The 19,032-nt window shown below is 60.4% G+C and overlaps 1 protein-coding gene across 4 annotated transcripts in view; it reads right to left on the bottom strand.

Annotated features, from left to right (window-relative positions):
- Positions 1–18,748, bottom strand: part of DENND3 (DENN domain containing 3) — a 210,458-nt gene extending 191,710 nt beyond the window's left edge. For all 4 annotated transcript variants that reach the window (XR_009449617.1, XR_009449618.1, XM_059672431.1 and 1 more), the window contains exons 1-13: positions 18,543–18,748; positions 12,350–12,626; positions 11,386–11,501; positions 10,268–10,410; positions 9,191–9,302; positions 7,366–7,485; positions 6,406–6,624; positions 5,503–5,609; positions 4,124–4,279; positions 3,244–3,340; positions 1,865–1,968; positions 995–1,194; positions 98–619 (exon numbers count right to left, since the gene is read on the bottom strand). Coding sequence is in view for 2 of the 4 variants with exons in the window: in XM_059672431.1 (XP_059528414.1) it covers positions 98–619; positions 995–1,194; positions 1,865–1,968; positions 3,244–3,340; positions 4,124–4,279; positions 5,503–5,609; positions 6,406–6,624; positions 7,366–7,485; positions 9,191–9,302; positions 10,268–10,410; positions 11,386–11,501; positions 12,350–12,626; positions 18,543–18,644 (2,275 nt within the window). In the remaining 2 variants the exon portion in view is untranslated. The remainder of the gene's footprint in view (positions 1–97; positions 620–994; positions 1,195–1,864; positions 1,969–3,243; positions 3,341–4,123; positions 4,280–5,502; positions 5,610–6,405; positions 6,625–7,365; positions 7,486–9,190; positions 9,303–10,267; positions 10,411–11,385; positions 11,502–12,349; positions 12,627–18,542) is intronic.
- Positions 18,749–19,032: the final 284 nt, after the last annotated feature.

Raw genomic sequence — 19,032 nt, 5'->3', positions numbered from 1 at the left:
CGCTGTGGAGGCACTGCCTCCTCCCTCCCTCCCTCCCTGCAGGCGCCCTCTCGCCGCAGCTGCAGGTCTCCCCGTCCGTCCCGTGAGAGCCTCTCACCGACAGTCAGGGCCTCGAACAGGCGCCCGATGAGGCCGGCGTCCTTCACGATGCCCGACTCCTGCACCCGCTGCACAAAGTCGCCCAGCGGCAGGTGCCGGCTCGGCAGCTCGAAGTGCTTCACGCGGTCGTCGGCCTTGGGGGCCTCGCCCGGCTTGTCCAGGACCTGGCTGATGAGCCGGCGCAGCTCGGGCGTGCGCTCGGCCTGGGCGCGCTCGGGGCCCGGCAGGGCCTGCACGGCGCTGCGCACCAGCTCGGCGGGGAAGACGCTGAGGTCGGTCTTGTAGAGGCTCTGGAAGTCCAGCAGCGCGTCCAGCAGCTGGCCCTGCGCCAGGCGCACCAGGCCCCGCAGGTACAGGTACCGCGCCAGCAGCACCGAGTTGTCGGGGGCCACGCAGCCCATGGCCTTGCTCAGCTGGGCCACGCAGTCCGCGTAGTAGGTCTGCACGCACTGGCGCACCCGGGGGAAGTGCACCTCGGGGATCTTGAACGTGTACGTGGGCTTGGGGCTCACATCCAGAGCTGGAGCGAAGGGGAGAAGCAGAGGGTCAGTGGGACCCGCAGACAAGCCCCCGGTCCCGTCCCCCCACGTGGCCCCGGACACATCCACCTCCTGCCACGCGGAGCAAGACCCGTGGGGCCCGGCAGGCGGCTCCGCAGCTGAGCGTCGGCCCAGGAACCGGGAGGCCAGGGCTCGATGCCCGGTCAGGGCACAGGCCCGTGTTGCAGGCTCGATCCCCAGTGCGGGGCGTGCAGGAGGCAGCTGGTCAGTGATTGTCTGTCATCATGGATGATCCTCTCTCTCTCCCTCCCTTTCTCCTTGAAATCCATTAAAAATTTAAAAATAAAAAAAGTATCATGAACACAGCCTGCAAAACGAACACCTAGCGGCGTCACCTGCGCTGCTGCAGCTGCAGCCCTCGGCCTCCGCCTTCCGCAGCGACGCGTTCCTGGGCGGCAGCTCGGGGCCCGCGATGTCCTGCAGGTTGGGCATGCTGACCACCATGCGCCGGCGGGCCGCGCGCCCGGGCGAAGGTTTGTGAGAGGCCGTTTTCTCGATGGCCGGTCTCCTTGGGCTCAGAAGCATCCCATTCATTCTGAAAGAAGCAACGTTTTACAGACACAAAAACGACTGTCCGGGCCGGTGTGGCCCAGTGGGTAGAGCGTCAGCCTACAGACTGAAGGGTCCCGGGTTCGATTCCAGCCAAGGGCACATCCCCTGGTTGCAGGCTCCCAGCCCTGATGGGGAGCCAGCAGGAAGCAACCAATCCATGTCTCTCTCACACCGGTGTTTCTGTCTCCCCCTCCCTTCCACTCTCTCTAAAAGCCAATGGGAACATATCCGTGGGTGAGGATTAACAAAAAACGACTGACGAGCCAGCCTAGGCTCCACGGGTCCCCCAGGGTGGTGGCCCGTGTCCCGTCCTCGCACTCGCACTCGAGGGGGAGGCTGAGCAGGGCAGCGAAGGCTGGGAGAGGCCGCAGCTCCCAGAGCCCAGGGGCGCCCACGGCGCACGGGAAAAGCACCGTGAAAATGTGGGGAGAGAGCAACGGAGATGGGAGGTGCAGACACGGGGAGGGCCAGCGTGGGGGCTCAGAGGGACCCCAAATAAGCCCTCGGGGGGAGCCTGCCACGCAGCTCGTCACGAGGTGCCGAGTGTGGGCCTGCAGGAACCTATCACTTGTCTGTGCCATTAACCTGACCTCGCGCGGCCCGGGGCCCAGAGCCGCCCCCCCCCCCCCGCCCGCCCCCCGCCCCGCGCACACCTGTCCTCCTCCGGCTGGGTGCTGAGCTCCATCTGCGCGAAGGCATCCCGCCTCCGGCTGAGCCGGGCTTTAAGGAAGGAGTGAAACATGTACGTGTCCAGGACCTGAGGGAGACCACAGTGACCCACCGGGCGCCGCACGCCGTCTCCTCCTCCCGGCCTCCCGCACCGGCTCCCCGTCTCCTAGCTCATCACAACCGCCTCACGCTCCCCGCGCCTCCCTCACCAAGGACGGAAAGTACGCGCCCCTTCGTGCATCTGAAAAGTCACCAGGAAGCGCAGAAGCCCAGGCCACGGCCCCCACGGCAGCGCGCCCCGTCTCCAAGGCCTGGCACCGATTCCGGAGGGACCGAGGCTCCCCCCCCGCACCCCTCCTGCCCGCTGTTGGCTCGGACGCCTGCCCTGAGCTCCCACAACCCACGCAACGGTGAGCCTCCCACAGCCACAGCCGGGCTGTTTCCACGGTGACCTGCTCTCTGCTGCCCTGGTGGAGGCGGGGGGGGGGGGGGGGGGCGGGACATGCAGGAGGATTGGGGCTCAGAGAGGAGGGAGCTGGCAAACCCCATGTTCAGCAGGAGGATGAAGGGCGGGCGGGGCCGCCAGGTGAGGACACTGAGGGACGGGACAGCCATGGCGCCGCCCACAAGGAGGGTGACACGCGGGGGTCAGCCTCCCCTGAAAGAGGTCTGCAGACCTGCCTGGGGCTGAGCCGCCAGAGAAACCCCAAAACGCTCCTCCTAACAAACAAGAACGGAGCCAGCCAGGTGCTCATCCCCAGGGGAGAGAGGGAGGGCGGCCCCGGGCTGGGATTCTGCTGGGGAACGAGCAAGGACCACCCGGCGCAGGCGTCACCTCACCCAGTGAAACCCACGGTGACCCGCGGCCCGCGGGACTGGGGCTGGGCCGAGGGAGGCTGGGATGATGGAAAGGTCTCCATCCAGACCGCGGAGGGGGTTACCAGGTGGGCACATTTGTCAAAAGTCGGCCCAGCTGGTGTGGCTCAGTGGTTGAGCATCAACCTTTGGACCAGGAGGTCAGGGTTCGATTCCCAGTCAGGGCACAGGCCCGGGTTGTGGGCTTGATCCCCAGAGGGGGGCGTGCAGGAGGCAGTCAATCCATGATTCTCTCTCATCATTGATGCTTCTCTCTCTCCCTCTCCTTTCCTCTCTGAAAGCAATAAAATACATTTTTAAAAACAATTTAAAAATCCGTCCCACTCGACACGTAAAACGGGCGTGTGTTACGTCGCGCTCCTGGCTGGCAGCACGCCGGCTGGAATAAGCATTCGGGGGTGACGCGCTGGATGGGGTGACGCCGAGGCTGGAGACCCCGGGAGGCTGCCCGCGGGAAGTGCGTGGGGCGCCACCCGAGGCCCCTCACCTGCTTGTAGAAGCGCTGGTCCCCGGGGGCGCGGGTTTTGAGAAACTCCTCGCTGTTGAACACGCGGTGCTCGTAGTTCAGGTGGTTCTTCACCTCCCTGACATGACACGGGGCGCACGTCAGGAGGAGCGGGCGGCACGGTCGTCCGGGAGGGGGTCCGGACCCGGAACGCGTGGTTTGGGGTAAAACTACTTCTAGCACAGCTTTCCCTGCAACCGGGGCGGCCGCAGGCCCCGCCCTCACAGAAAGGGCGATGCAAAATCAATCGTGGTTCACGCAAAAGAAACTGAGTCCAGCCCTAACTGGTGTGGCTCAGTGGATAGAGCGTCGGCCTGCGGACTGGGGGGTCCCAGGTTCGACTCCGGTCAAAGGCATGTACCTTGGTTGTGGGCACATCCCCAGTGGGAGATGTGTAGGAGGCGGCTGATTGATGTTTCTCTCTCATCGATGTTTCTGACTCTGTCCCTCTTGCTTCCTCTCCGTAAAAAATCAATAAAATATATATATTAAAAAAAAAAAAAGAAACTGAGTCCAGCCCGGCCAGCGTGGCTCAGGGGTTGAGCATCGACCTATGAACCCGGAGTTCAGGGTTCAATTTCCGGTCAGGGCACACGTCCAAGTTGCAGGCTCGGTCCCCAGTGCGGGGCGTGCAGGAGGCAGCCGACTGATGATACTCTCTCGTTCATTATTGATGTTTCTCTCTCTCCCTCTCCCTCTCCCTTCCTCTCTAGAATCAATAAAGATATATTTTAAGAAGAAAAAAAATTGAAGTATTAAAAAAACAAACTGAGTTCCAGGTGGTGAGCCCGTGGCAGGCTCTGCTCTGAACCCCTGGGGGAGGGCGCCCCGCGCCCCGCACCCCTGCCGGGAGGGGCGGTACCTGAAGATGCTGACAAGCAGCTGCAGGGTGAGCTGCTGGATCTGGCGGTTGAGCCTCTGCTGCCAGGCCCACCTGCGGGCTCGCCCCTCGTTCACGTCGGTGCTGGCGCCCCGTTGGGCGAGGTCCAGGTCGTGGTGCAGCTGGAGGCTCTGGACCCTGGAGGGCAGGGACGGGTCACCTGTGCTCCCAGTGGGCGGGGAGAAGGCTCTGGAAGGCCAGGGCTTAGGGCACCCAATAACCGAGCGGGGGGACACGATACACATACACCCCCACAAGTCAGTCCCCTCCCACAGCCAGCCCCTCAGTGCAGAACTCATGGGCCTGACTTCCCGCACCACATGTTGATCCAAGAGTCATTCCGTTCCCCGTGCTCTGCCCCGCAAGGCACACACTGCCCCCCCGCAGGACGGCCAGGCCTCCAGCGAGGGCCTGACTGCATACCACACCTGCCTGGCGCACTCAGAGGCACCAAACCTCCAGTGTCACCCCCTGGCCCGGAGGGGATGGCCATGGACTCAGCCTGAGTCCCCAAGGACAGGTGGATGGATGGACAGGTGGATGGAGGGATGGATGACAGGTAGATGGAGGAATGGATGGGCAGGTGGATGGAGGGATGTATGGACAGGTAGATGGATGGAGGGACAGGTGGATGGATGGAGGGACAGGTGGATGGATGGAGGGACAGGTGGATGGATGGATGGATGGATGGATGGATGGATGGATGGATGGACAGGTGGATGGAGGGATGGAAGGGACAGGTGGATGGAGGGATGGATGGACAGGTGGATGGAGGGATGGAGGGACAGGTGGATGGAGGGCGGATGGAGGGATGGACAGGTGGATGGAGGGATGGAGGGACAGGTGGATGGAGGGCGGATGGAGGGATGGACAGGTGGATGGAGGGATGGAGGGACAGGTGGATGGAGGAATGGATGGACAAGTACATGGATGGATGGACAGGTGGATGGAAGGGTAATGGACAGAAGGAACTGCAAAGGTCACAGGCACAGGGTCCTGGGCAAGAAGAGAGGTAGGATTCCTGGGAGCCATGACCATCCCCGGATCCCTCAAGGCCATACTGATACGTATTCTGATATGTCAGAATAAAGACAAATGACTTTTATTTTTAAAAATTCACAAATAATTTCCAAACTATAGACACATGAAATATCTATAATAATAAAAGCATAATATGCAAATCGACCGAATGGCCGAACAGCGGAGTGACCGTCTGGACACCCTTCCGGACGAAGCCGGGCTGGGAGAGCTACTCTTGCACGGATTTCATGCATCGGGCCTCTAGTCTGTCAATATCAGACTGAAAAGGCACTCAACACGGGCCAGTGAGCAGTCTGCCCACGCGCAGCTCCCACAGTTACCTCTGAATGAAGGTCTGCGCCGCCAGCAGGGGGATGTCGGGGACGTCGCTGCCCGAGCAGGTGACGCTCCCACTATCGATGTTGATCAGAACCAAACCGTCCGCTTCCTGTGGAACAGGCGCCAAGGCCGAGGTGAGAATCTGCACGTGGCTGTGAGAACACACGAAGGCACGCGCACACCCAGAGGCAGTGTCCTCATCATTAAACTACCCGACTCAGCCCGGCCGGGTGGCTCCGTGGGTGAGCGTCGTCAACCTATGAACCAGGAGGTCAGGGTTCGATTCCCCGTCAGGGCACAGGCCCAGGTTGTGGGCCCCATCCCCAGTGTGGGGGGTACAGGAGACAGCCCATCCATGATTCTCTCTCATCAGTTATGCCTCTTTCTCTCCCTCTCCCCTCCTCTCTAAAATCAATAAAAATATATTTTTAATATATTTTTTAAAAACCTCACGTAGGCACAGAGCCTTATGTGATCTCGACCAAAAGTGGGTCAACACCTGAGTGGTGTTGACGAGCTAAAGGCCTGTGTCTGAGCCAAGGCCTCAGTGCACAAACACTGCAGCGCTCCTTCGAGGAGCCTGGAGAGAACCTTACAGAACTCCAGCGAGAGCATCACCCACATTCAACGCCCGACGTGTCTGTCCGGCTGCCCCGCCTGCTCTGCGCCTCCAAGGACCGGGCCTGGGCAGGACCCCGGCGTGGTGACCGCACACACTTGGGATTTTGAAAATATGTGCCCGGCCTCCTTGTGAGGTCTTATCTGCGACAAAACACACAGCCGCACACCAGAGGCCCCGCGCCAGCAGCCCGGAATGTGCCGGAATCTGCAGGTCACCGCCCGGCGCCCCCACTGGGCACCTTGCCAGAAGGGGAGGGTGGGACCCAGCCCAGCCGGGACCTGACCTTGCTGACTTCTTCCAAGTGGCTGAGGTGGCAGCCCATGAGAAAGGCCGTGGGCGCCATGAGGAAGTCCAGCATCTGCCCGGACAGGATGGGCACCAGCGTGTGCTGCCAGCGCAGCGGGTGCAGGTAGGCCAGGAAGCACTCGGCCACCAGCGTCAGCAGCGCCCAGCTCGCCGAGAAGAAGACCAGCCGCTGCTCCGTCAGCAGGCACGCCAGGATCTGCGGGGACAGACCGGCCGCGGGCGCCGTGAGCCCCCAGCAAAGCCAGGACCCGGTGCCGCTTCTGCCCGGTTTCCCTGCGCCACTTGCCAAAACAAAGCCACCGGGTTCCCCCAAAAGTAGCAATTTGTAAATAGTGTGCACAGCAGTGAATGCTAAAATTTTTAAACAAAAAATAATAACATTTACCCGGCCGGGTGTGGCTCAGCGGTAGAGCATTGACCCAGGAACCAAGAGGTCACCGGTCTGATTCCCAATCAGGGCACAGGCCTGGGTTGCAGGCTTGGTCCCCAATAGAGGACATGCAGGAGGCAGCCAGTCAGTGATTCTCTCTGATCACTGATGTTTCCATCTCTCTCTTCCTCTCCCTTCCTCTCTGAAATCAACAAAAATGTATTTTTAAAAAATTTAACATTCTGAGCTCTGGCCAGTGTGCTCAATAGCTAGAGCACCGGTCTGAGTACCAAAGGGTTGTGGGTTCAACTCCTGGTCAAGGGCACGTACCCGGCCCCAGTCAGGACCAGAGCAGGAGGTAACCAATGTGTCTCTCTCACATCCATGTTTCTCTCTCTCTTCTCCCCCCTCCCCTCTCTTCCACTCTCTCTAAAAAAAAGGAAATTAGCACTTGGAGCACGTGGGTCTGATGTTGTGGGAGACACTGGCGTGCGGATCCCCTCTGATACAACAGTAGCTCTGATGCCGTGAGGCCGAGGGGCGGACGCGCCCAGGTGGGGGGCGCACCTGCAGCACCTTCTCGGGCCGGAAGCACAGCAGCGGCAGGTGGAGGTCCAGGTCGACGACGGGGCTCTCGGGGTCCGCGCGCGAGGGGAACACGATCTGCAGCGGCTTCAGGTTGAATATCTGCGGGGACGCGTTCCGTGTTGGCGCAGAGCCGCCCGGCGGGGGCGGTTTGGGCTCAGAGGGCACTGGGGTCGGGGGACACCGTGAAGACTCGTGCGGCCCCCCTTTGGGTCACAGAACCTCAGTCTGGGACACACAGGACTGGCGCTCAGGGGCCACAGGGACTGGCCCTCACGGTTTTCTCGCCAGACTTCCTCAAACTCTGGAATTCGTTAGCAGAACAAACACGGATCCTACATCCACCGCCTTCAAATGACCCTTAGCGAGTCGTCATCATTCGCAGTTACAGCGGACGTCTTCTCTCAGTATTTAATGGTCACAGTTCCTTAAAGACGTGTCATTTAAACAATTTTTTAAAAGACTTAATTTTTCTAAATATTTTAGAATAACGCTTTAAATTGCGTATTCACAGAACGCCTGTCATGTTTAAGGACACCGTGGGCCCAGAGGAAGCTACGGCCCCCTCCACTCGGGGTCTCCAGAATCAGCCACACGACATGGGAGGCGCTCAGGGAATGCTGGGTGCCCGCAGGGTGCCCACTGGGTGCCCGCCGGCCCTGGAGCCCACAGATGAGCAGAACGGGATGCCCTAAGTAGAGAGAACGGAGAAGTGCTCAGGTCTGTGGCAGCAGGTCCTCTGAGTCCCTGCAGAGTTCCCAGAGCAAGAACATCGCCGCACAGTAAACAAATGCCAGCTGCCCCTGATAGAGCGCCCGCCCAAGCGCGTCCCCACTCGGGTCCCTGCAGGGGTCTGGCTCCGCCCCGATGTGTCGGCAGGACTTCCACCCTAGCAGAGGCTGGGCTCGGGGCCGTGTTACAAAGACGCACTAGGTTCCTAATCATGTGACTCACGATACATGCAACACATTCTCAACTGGCAATAACCAAAATGTAAAGGACCAAGACGTGTGCGGCGTTGCCGAGGGACTAGGAGAGCGACTTGGACGCGCAGTCCCTACAGCTGCTAGCGCGTATTTAACGGGCCTGGTTTTCTGGGTTTGGTTTTGTTTTTTAAAAGGAAGCAACTCACAGCTACATCAGCCTAAAAACCGCTGAGTCACACAGGTTGCATCACGTGCAGTCTGAGCTGTTACTCAACAAAGGCAGAATGTGGTCTGCCTGTCCCGGACCCTCCTGAACCCTGAAATCTTCCTGTCACGAAACAGCCAAAAACAGCTGGGGGGGGGGGGGGGGGCGGGTTCCACGGAACCCAGTTTGGGAAATCGTTGTTCATTAACTAAATAAATATATATGTATCATTAATTATATATATATATATATATATATGTATATCATTAACCACACCGGACAGGAGAAAACATTAACTAGTTAAATATATTGCCTGATATTCTAGAGAAACAAGTGGGAAATTTGTAATTTAAGTAAATGCTACGCGATTTCTGCGTAGGGAGTAAGGAACTGGCGGGTTAAGTGCCCGGGCGGCCGATGACCAGCCCCACACCCACTCATCAGGGCCAATCCGCGGAGCTCGAGGCCTGCCTACCGGACGCAAGAACAAAGCGTCATTGCTAAACTTTTAGAAAATAAATTTCTACTTTCAGTGTTTTGACCTTTAGGGCTAGTGTGTAAAAGGCGTGTCAGGAACTTGAGAACCAACGTGGAAACTCAGGAAATGCTTTAGGAAAAACACTGAGGCTTCTTCATCATGTTACCGTCTCTGTTTGAGAGAAACAGGAGAGATTACCAAGTGCAGCGGTCCCGGTGGGGGGCTGGGGATCAGAGAGACTTTTGCAGCAAAATCTTTGATGTGATTGTCAACTTCGAAATCCTTGCAGAGCTTCAGGTGAGTCAACAAACTGAAATTTAAAAAGAAACATTCAGCTCTCTGCTCCACAGCCTGTGACGCCCGCGGCCATACATGCAGGCTGGACCCCCGTGTCCGGAGACGGCCACAGTTACAGTCTACAGCTGGTGCTGGGACCTGAGTGACGGACACGCGCGTTTGCCGGGGAGGATTCTGGCTCAGTCCGATCCGGGTGGGTCCCGATGGCCTGTCCGCCAGCGGAGCCAGCGGGACGCGGGACCTGCGCGCGGCTCTCGCGGCCCACGCCTTCCGCCCCGTCTACAATCACCGCCCCAATTCCAAGAGCGGAGCTGGGTGGCAGGGCTGCCCGCAGGGTCCTCGCAGCCACACCCCGCGAGGCGGTGGATCGGGGCAGTGCCGTGCTCTCGGGTTCCCGGACCTTCTCTGCATCCTCCGGCTTCCAGCTCAGCGTCAGCGTTCAGTCAGCTCTTCTACCCCAAAGGGAGACTGTCAAAGTGCCAACAATGCCCGGCCGGCGGGTGTGGCTCAGTGGGTGAGCATCGACCTATGACCCAGGAGGTCACTGGGTTCGATTCCCGGTCGGGGCACAGGCCTGGGTTGCGGGCTCCATCCCCAGTGTGGGGCGTGCAGGAGGCAGCCGATCCATGATTCTCATCATTGATGTTTCTCTCTCTCTCTCTCTCTCTCTCTCTCCCTTCCTCTCTGAAATCAATAAAAATATATTTTAAAAAATAAATAAATGAAAATAAAATGCAAACAAAAATCAGAACTGACAGCGGCCGCTGATTTTCTCCGATAGCCAGGGAACGTGTTTTCCTGATCACGTCCCTTTCTCAGATCCCAGGATTCATGACTTCCGACAGTCTGCCCTCCCTCCCCTCCCTGTCCCTCCGCCCCAGGTTGGCCTCGCCCGGATCCGGGGTTCCCACACGAGCTCCCGAGCCTGCCCGGGTCAGGGTTTTAGGGTGGCCGCAGCCGAGGGCGGGGGCGGCTCACCAGGACAGGCAGTCCCTGAGGGCGTTGTAGTAGGGGAACCGCGAGATCACGCACACGGCGAAGGGCACGAAGCAGCCGGCGGCGCCCACGCTCAGTCGGGACGACTCCCGGGGGGGCTTGCCGCTGTAGAAGCAGTGCTCGTCCTGGGAGAGAGCGGGGCGTCACCTCCCGGCGTTGTGTGCATCCTCCACAGCGCCCGAGGCTCCGGACAGAGGGGGGGGCCGCAGGGCCGGACCCAGTCCCCCTCCCAACCCTCTCCAGTCAACTCCTGGTCAGGGCACATGCCCGGTTGCGGGCTCTGTCCCCAGTGGTGTGTTTATGGTGCTTTTAAAGCATTTTCAGTCCCAAGTTCCGTCATCCTCGGGGGCCTGGCAGGGGCTGTGATGTCAGGTGAGCCAGTTCCGCCCCCTCCCATCTGTGTCCTGGATCCCCAGGGCCAGATGCACAGGTGGTGGGGGGTGCAGGAGGCAGCCAATCAATGGTCCTCTCTCATCATGGATGTCTCCCTCTCTCCCTCTCCCTTCCTCTCTGAAATCAATAAAAATATTTTTAAAAGGTTACAAAGAAGGGAAGGTGCGTCCGTGCGCTGGGGAAGCTCACGGCCTCGGGGGAGGGGATGCAGGTAGAAAAGCCGACACCAGAGGGACCACAGGGCTTGGCTGAACAGGAGCAAGTGCAGCAGCGGGAGCCAGTGGGGGGGGGAGGGCATCACGGAGGAGGAGGAGCAGGAGGGACCTGGGCGTGAAACAGCTCAGCAGCGCCTCCCAGAGGCACCGCTCTGCGCAGGGCACTCTCTGGGGGCCATAATCTGGGCTGTCAGGAGGGGGCTGTGGAGGGGGTTTGGGTGGGGATGGAGGAGCGTGATGACAGCTTCCGTCAGGGACTTTGTGAACTGAGGGAGAGCCCTGGAGACAGTCAGCCACGTCGTCTGCCCACCACGGTGCAGTGAGTGCACACTCTTGAGGGTCGGTCTGCTCAAGTTCAAATCCTGGCCGCTGTGTGACCCCAGGCAAGTCACTTGACCTCTCTGTGCCACCATTTTCTCATCTGAAAAATGGTGTGGTCCTAGGAACCCAACCGGGACCCGATGGCAGAGGGCAGGCGCGGGGGCCACCTACGTGCAGCGGCCGGTAGTACTGGGCCACGGCGGCGTACGTCCGGTTCCCGCAGACGTCCGTCAGCACCAGGAAGTGGACACGGTCCTCCTGAGGTTCCCAGGCCACACACAGGCCCCCTGCAGGCGGGAAGGAGAGAATCTGTGAAGCCAGAGCGGCCCCTGCTTCCCGAGCACGGGGACCCCTGGGGTACCGTCCCCGATACGAGGCAGCAGCAGCAGTTTCCCGTGGAAACGGCCGGACAGGCGCTGATGTCCAGTCCTCAGTCTGCGTGTTCCACACCCACCCGTGCGCCATTTCTCCACGACCCGCCAGGAAGTGCAGCCCCGCACGCACCCTGCTGTCTGCAGACCTGGCCAGTTTGGGGGGGAAGCACAACCTGTGCATCTGGCCCCGGAGACGCAGGAAACGGGCGGGAGGGGCCGGAACTGGCTCACCCGACATCACAAGCCCCTGCCAGGCCGCTGAGGATGAAATGCTTTCAAAGCATCATGAACACGCCATGCGGCCCCGCCAGGTCTCAGCTGTCAAACGCCCCAGGGGCTGTGCTGGATGCCCAGCTGCCTTTTAGTGTTGAAACCCCAAGATCAAGACAGCTCAGTCCTGCCCGGCCATGTGGCTCAGGGGCTGAGTGTCGTCAGCCTATGAACCAGGAGGTCACGGTTCAATTCCCGGTCAGGGCACAGGCCCGGGTTGTGGGCTCGATCCCCAGTGTGGGGCGAGCAGGGGGCAGCCCATCAATGATTCCTCTCCTCATGGATGTTTCTCTCTCTCTCTCCCTCTCCCTGCCTCTCCGACATCAATAAAAATCTACTTAAAAAAGAGGAAAAAAGAGCGCCGTCCTGGGACAGGACGCAGGCCCGAGGGGGGCCAGCTCCCCTCCAGCTGCACGCTCCCCCCCCCCCAATGCGGTGACTTCCGGACGCAGGTCCGGTGTGGCCTCAGGCATGTGCATCGGGGCAGGTACCTGGGAAGCACAGCTGAGGCAGGGCCAGCAGGTCCACGCCGTCGGGGACGCTGACGTCCTCAGTGTCCGTCTCTCGGGGCCCCGCGGGGCCCTGGCCGGGGTCCGCCCTGGGCTTCTCTCTCTTCTTCCTGAAGGAGCGCCTCTTGGTTCTGCCGAGGGTCCCGCAGCTGCTGCCGGCCGTCTGTCCGTCCTCCTTGCTGACGAAGGGCGGCACGAAGACGGACAGCACCTCGGGCTCGAGGGCAGAAGGATTTGGGAGCCCCTTTCTCTGGGCCACCTGGAGCAGGCAGAAGGAAGAGGTACGCGATGGCGTCCGCCCTCGTCCCGGTCGCCCTTTGGGCCCACGCGTGCACCGCGGGCAGCGGCACTGCCGTGGGGGCGGCGTCTCCCACCAGCGGCTGACAGTGAGGACCCTCGGAAGCTGCCCGATGTCCAGGCAAGTGGACGCCGCCCGGAGCCTGGTCTGCAGCTGCTGAACAAGGCCCGTCCTGCGGTGGACAGACCTGAGGTCAGAGCGGCTCCGTCTCCGAGGGCAGCCAGTTAGCTCCTCAGCCTGGAGCCTCCCTGCCCGGGGGGGGGCGCGGGAAGTAAAGGAGACGCCCCAAGCCAAGGGCTCAGCCTCCCTGGGGCCCCGGGAAGCCCCCACTTGGCCTCACAGGCTGGTGGGGAGGGCAGCGCCAAGGCGGGCTCTGTACACAGCCCTGCACACCGTGTTCCGGCACCACGCCCTCCAGGCCAGCGCAGCCGGCACACTGACCCGGGGGCCGGAGAGAGCGAGGGCACTGAGGAAGGACACACGTGCGTCCTCGCTCCACCAAGTGCCCCGCGGGATCAATAAAAGGGGGTCATGCCCAGCCGGCGGGGCTCAGGGGTTGAGCGTCGACCTATGCACCAGGAGGTCACAGTTCGATTCCCCGTCAGGGCACAGGCCCAGGTTGTGGGCTCAATACCCAGTGGGGGGCGTGCAGGAGGCGGCCGATCCATGATTCTCTCTCATCATGGATGTCTCTCTCTCCCTCTCCCTGCCTCTCTGACGTCAATCAGAATGTTTTTAAGTAATAAAAATAAATAAAAAGCCAAAGGGGTCACCGCACCTGGACTCTCCTGGACTGTCACTGGGCCCACCATTTGCCTTAACCTCTTCTTCCCATTCTTCCCCCAAAGAGCACGGAGCATGGGCTCCCCTCGGTCTCTTTTCTGACGACAAAGCCTGTGAGGCTGCGAGGAGAGCGGGGACGAAGATCTGGGGTAAGTGTCAGGGCGGGAACACGGCTCCCAGGCTGTGTGGCGGCCACACCGGCCGCAGGTCTCCCCACGGACTGCAGGCAGCGCAGCCTGGGAGACGGGGGAGGGGGCGCGTCTCCCGCAGGAGCCTCGGGTATAAAGAGCAGGGGAAGGGGCAGCCTGGTGGGGTGGGGCGGGGGTAGGGGGGCCCTAGAAATGGCCTCAGGAAGGGCATCACTGGCACCAGGAGAACGCGACCTTGACCAGCAGGAAGGGCACAGCCAACATCACACTCAGCACGAATGAGCGGCACCAGCGGGGCCCCGCACCTCCAGGCGGGCACAGTGACAGCGTCTGCATCCACTACGTCCACGCGGGAGTGCTGCCCGCCCAGGGCATCATCCCGACACACCAGGTAGGGGTCGCCCTGGTCAGGGCGCATGGCGATGGGAAAAACGAAGAATCAGCCTGAACGCATAAATGCAGGGAACACAAAGCAACGTTTCTCTCGCCCCCTCCTCTCTCTCTAACATCAATCAATAACATATAAGTGAAAGAGAAGACTTTCATGCTATGGAATTTAAATGCAGTAATTGTTTTGTATGGGGGGGGGGGGAATTAATACCAATGGGAACCAAGACCAGACCTGGGAAATCAGAGGCCGTATAACTAAAACCCTTCGCGCGTCGTACACAAAGGAGCCTATTTCTTTGGTTACGTGAAATCTTTTGTACAATTTTTCAAACCCAGCAGTTGGGACCTAGGCAACTACAGCCATGGCCTCCCTTTCCCCCACAGGGGGCGTGACAGCCCAGAAGACGGGCCAGGCACCCCCTGCAGCCATCCCTCTCCCGGTGAAACAGTCAGAGGAGCAGGCTGGGAGGCGGCTGACAGGCCCTTTTCCGGACGCTGCCCCTCCCTCCTGCTCCTCGCAGCCGCCTGCGGCCCCCAGGGCTGAGCCCTGGCCCCTGGCCCTCCTCACCGACCTCCGCCCACCCACAGGGGGCAGCGCCAGAGCCCCACGCCCGCTCACACCCAGGCGGTCCTCAGGTGCCTGACGGACCTGCACCTGCACGGGTCCCTTAAACCCACAGCCTCAAAAATTAAGCTCCGATCGCCCTCCCATCGCCTTCCAGGCACCTCCCCCCCCCCCACCGCCCTCAGTACTCCCTCCAGAGCGTCCTCCCTCCAGAGCGCGGCTGCCCGCCTTGGCACCGCCACCTTTGGAGCTGCGGGTGGGGCGAGGCAGGGGCTGCCCTGGTTTCCTCTGTGTCCCCACCCCCAGCACAGATGTGGCTGCCTCCGTCCATCCCCCCATCCCCCAGGGCCCGCGGCGACCCCTCAGGCCCACTCACTGTGTTGAATGCCGTCATCACCCTGAGGCCCAGAGTGTCGTGGCCCAACCCCGTGGAAGCCAGCCCCCCTGGTTTGGCTCAGTGGCTAGAGCAGCCATGGGCAAACTACGGCCCGCGTTTTAAATGAATAAAACCAAAAAAAAAAAAAAAGGCCGTACCCTTTTACGTAATGATGTTTACTTTGAATTTATATTAGCTCACACAAACACTCCATCCATGCTTTTGTTCCGGCCTCCGGTCCAGTTTAAGAACCCATTGTGGCCCTCGAGTCAGAAAGTTTGCCCACCCCTGGACTAGACGTCGGCCTGTGGACCAAAGGGTCAGGAGTTCCATCCCAGCCAAGGGCATGGGCCTCGGTTGCAGGTGACCAATCGATGTGCTTCTCTCACATCTACTCTCTGTCTTTCCCTCTCTCTTCCACTCTCTCTGAAAATCAATTTGGCTCAGTGGATGGACATTGGCCTGCGGACTGAAGGGTCCCAGGTTCGATTCTGGTCAGGGCACATGCCCGGGTTGCAGGCTCGATCCCCACTAGGGGGCGTGCAGGAGGCAGCCAATCAATGATTCTCTCCCATCATTGAGGTTTCTATCTCTCTCCTCCCTTCCTCTCTGAAATCAATAAAATATATTTTTTTTAAAAAGAGAGAAAAATATCCCTGGGTGAGAATTTAAAAAAAAAAGTGGAAACCGTTTCCACTGTTGGCTCTTCTGACCCGATAAGCAATACGGGCGCGTCTGAAAAAACGAGCTTCCCCCAGCGCCGTGACGGACGCGAAGGGAGCGCGCTGCACAGCCGGGGCCTTCTCCTCGTTTTTATGAATCTGTAAATAGCGTTTTCTCACCCACAGAACCATCCTAGCCACATGGTCCCCGTAGCCGGGGGTTTGCCCCCACGTAGCCACACGCTGCGGCTGGCGTCCCTGTCACACTGCGGGGCGCCACTCGGTGTGCGGAAGCTGCGATGTACGTGCGGAGCCCCACGACGGGGCCGGTGCCTAGCCCCGGGTCAGCCTGCCCAGCCCCCCGCCGGGGCCGCCAGGAAGCGTGTCCCCAACACATCGGTGCCCGGCGAGGACCCCTCAGTCAGTCAGTTCCCAGAAGAATAACCCTGAACCCCGAGTGTTGGGCGTCTCACGTCCCCGTTGCCCGCACCCTGGGAAGACGGTTCCAGTCCCACAGACTCTGCCCGAGGGATTTCCTGCTCTTGTCCAGCAGGCCGGGACTTAATAAGCCCCTTCTCCCCCAAGGAAAATATCATTTGCGTTAAAAAAAAATTATATCTAATTCACAGGTAAAGACCACAGACATTCATTCACTTGAGTCACAGATTTTTGTGAGTCACAGTGGCCCTGACCTTCACGGTGGGGTCCGCATCATCTGAGAAACAGAACAGAATTAATCACTGTTTAGCGCTCCAGAGCCGATACCCAGGACCCTCTGCGGCCAGCACCGGCGGCTGGGCAGGCAGATCAAGAACACCAGCTGTCCTCGGGCTGTCCTCGTCCAGAAAGTCCTGCTGGGCGGTGCTGGGCTCGAAACCGAAACCAGGATGACCCGAACTGCGAAAGCTCGGCACTTCCTTCCTCTCTGGTGGATGTGTGCCCCTTGCCTCACACCCTGTGCTTGGTCTCCATAGCAACCGCAGAGTGGCGGGAAATGTCACCAACAGGTAACTCACCTGGGGATCCAACTGGACCCTCCAATTCCCTGTCACTGTCATCAACAAAACAAACACCACCTCATCTGAGAAATACATAAACCCCAAAGGTAGGACACGACACCATCCTACGCTTAAGCCGGATGGTTCTCACACCTCTAGGCTAACCAGAGGAATGTCTGAGGCACAGAGAAATGGTGGAGTTTAAAAAAGCAAAATTAAAAGTTATTAAACAGCCTTGGGCATTCAAAATACAATAGCTCTAAAAAATCAAACGAAGTAAGCCCGGCCAGAGTGGCTCAGTGGTTGAGTGTCTACCTATGAACCAGGAGGTCACAGTTCGATTCCCGGTCAGGGCACAGGCCCAGGTTGTGGGCTCGACCCCCAGTGTGGGGCGTGCAGGAGGCAGCCAATCCATGATTCTCTCTCATCATTGTTGTTTCTATCTTTCTCTCTTCCTCTCCCTTCCTCTCTAAAACCAATAAAAATATATTTTAAAATAATAAATAAATAAATAAATAAATAAATAAATAAATAAATAAAATGTTTGGTTCATTTTAACATTCATGAGTCACACAAGCAGGGCCGCTCCAGGAAGTGTGACGCGTGTCTTCACGCTTGCTTTTTCCTGCTCCTTCTTCTACCATCTCCCTGCCCTCCTCCAAACCCCGAATCAATGGGATCGCAGTGCAGAACAGAGGGCAGGAGGTGGAAGACAGCAGCGGCGGCCCCAGACCTGGCAGGATGCCGCAGCCTGTTTGGTTCAGGAAGTAGCGCTGTCATAGTTCAGTTCACTCATCCTGCTCCCAAAACACCTCTCACATGGAGGCGACTGACCGGTGTGTGGCAACCGCGCCAGAAGCACGGGCGCCGGCTGCCGGCAGACCAGGCTGCAACCCGGCCATTTCCTATCAGAAGAAAAAGGAGGAACGACCACTTGGCCAATGAGAGGCAGGGAGACAGCTCAACCAACTCAAACAGGGTCAGAGGAGACCGCCAAAAGGGGGACACAGCCCTGGCTGGTGTGGTTCAGTGGATAGAGCGTCGGCCTGCAGACTGAAGGATCCCAGGTTCAATTCCCGGTCAGGGCACATGCCGGGTTGGATCCCCAGTGTGGGGCGTGCAGGAGGCGGCCATCAATGATTCTCTCTCATCATTGATGTTTCTGTCTCTCTCCTTCTCTGAAATCAATAAAAAAAATATTTTTTTAAAAAGGGGACACAGACATGTGGGGGTTCGAGGAGTAAAAGTGGGGGTGGGCGATGGCCAAGGAGCAGAGACCAGGAAAGCACGGGCAGATGTAAATGCGGTGGATTTCAGGAACACTGAGCTTCTCTCGGCCTGATGCACTGGCCGGCGTAACTGGGGGGTAGAGTGGGGTCCCTGAACACACGGCATCGCCTCTAACTAGAAAAAAAAAAAAAGAGGGCCGCAGGCCCATGCAGAAGAGCCGCCCCAGGACCAAGAAAAAGTGCGAGCACAGGGAAAACAGCAGAAGGAGAAAGTCCGAAGCTGCAGCTCCCAGGGGCGGGGGGACAGGCGTCTGTCCCTTGGGCTGAGCCGGTGGAGAGAAGGGAAAACAGCTGGTTTCACCGGAGCCGAGGCTCCTGGAGAACGCGGGACGGACGCCAGGCGCTCCTCCCAGGAACCTCTGGAACGACTCCAGCGGGTCCCCACCCGGGGGTGCCGCGGGGGGAGCCCCAGGGGCGGCCAATCGAACTCCGCCTCTGGGAAGAACAGCTGCGGCTCTCGGCACCCGGCAGACCGGAGGCAGCCAGGCCTGGCCGGACCAAGGGCGCATCGTCCTGCGCGCACCCCGAGGCCGCGCCGGTGCGGGGATGGCGCCGCGAGTACGAGGAGGTGGTGCGGGGGTCCTCGGGGACACTGACTCGGGGTGCGCCGGGTCCTGAACCCGCTCAGCAACCGTCGCGCCGCCTGTTCCCCGCGGGGTGCTTACCTGCTCGGGGCCTCGGAGAATGTCCCGGGGGGCCCCCAACAGCACGCACAGCTCCAACAGCCCCGAGGGCAGCGCCAGGTGCTGCGGCGCCGCCTCCGCCATGGCTGCTATGCCGCCGCTGCCAGCGGGGCGCACCCGGGGCCCGATTCCGACCTCGCGCCCAGCAGCGCCCGGAGCGCACTACCGGCTGCCGGCCGGATCCGCGAAGACCGCCGTCGGCGGGGCGGGGCCTGAGGCTGGAACGCGGCCTGGCGGGGCGGGGTCTTAGGGGGCGGGGCATTGGGGCGGGGCCTGAGGGCTGGAGTGCGGCCTGGCGGGGCGGGGGCGGGGCCTGAGGGCGGGAGCGCGGCCTGGCGGGGCGGGGGCGGGGCCTGAGGGCGGGAGCGCGGCCTGGCGGGGCGGGGGCGGGGCCTGAGGCTGGAACGCGGCCTGGCGGGGCGGGGCCTTAGGGGGCGGGGCCTTGGGGGCGGGGCCTGAGGGCTGGAGTGCG

Source organism: Myotis daubentonii, chromosome 17, assembly GCF_963259705.1.
Source record: "Myotis daubentonii chromosome 17, mMyoDau2.1, whole genome shotgun sequence".
NCBI lineage: Eukaryota > Metazoa > Chordata > Mammalia > Chiroptera > Vespertilionidae > Myotis > Myotis daubentonii.
Note: the sequence above shows the minus strand (reverse complement) of the source record. Positions and strands in the feature narration are given on the sequence as shown.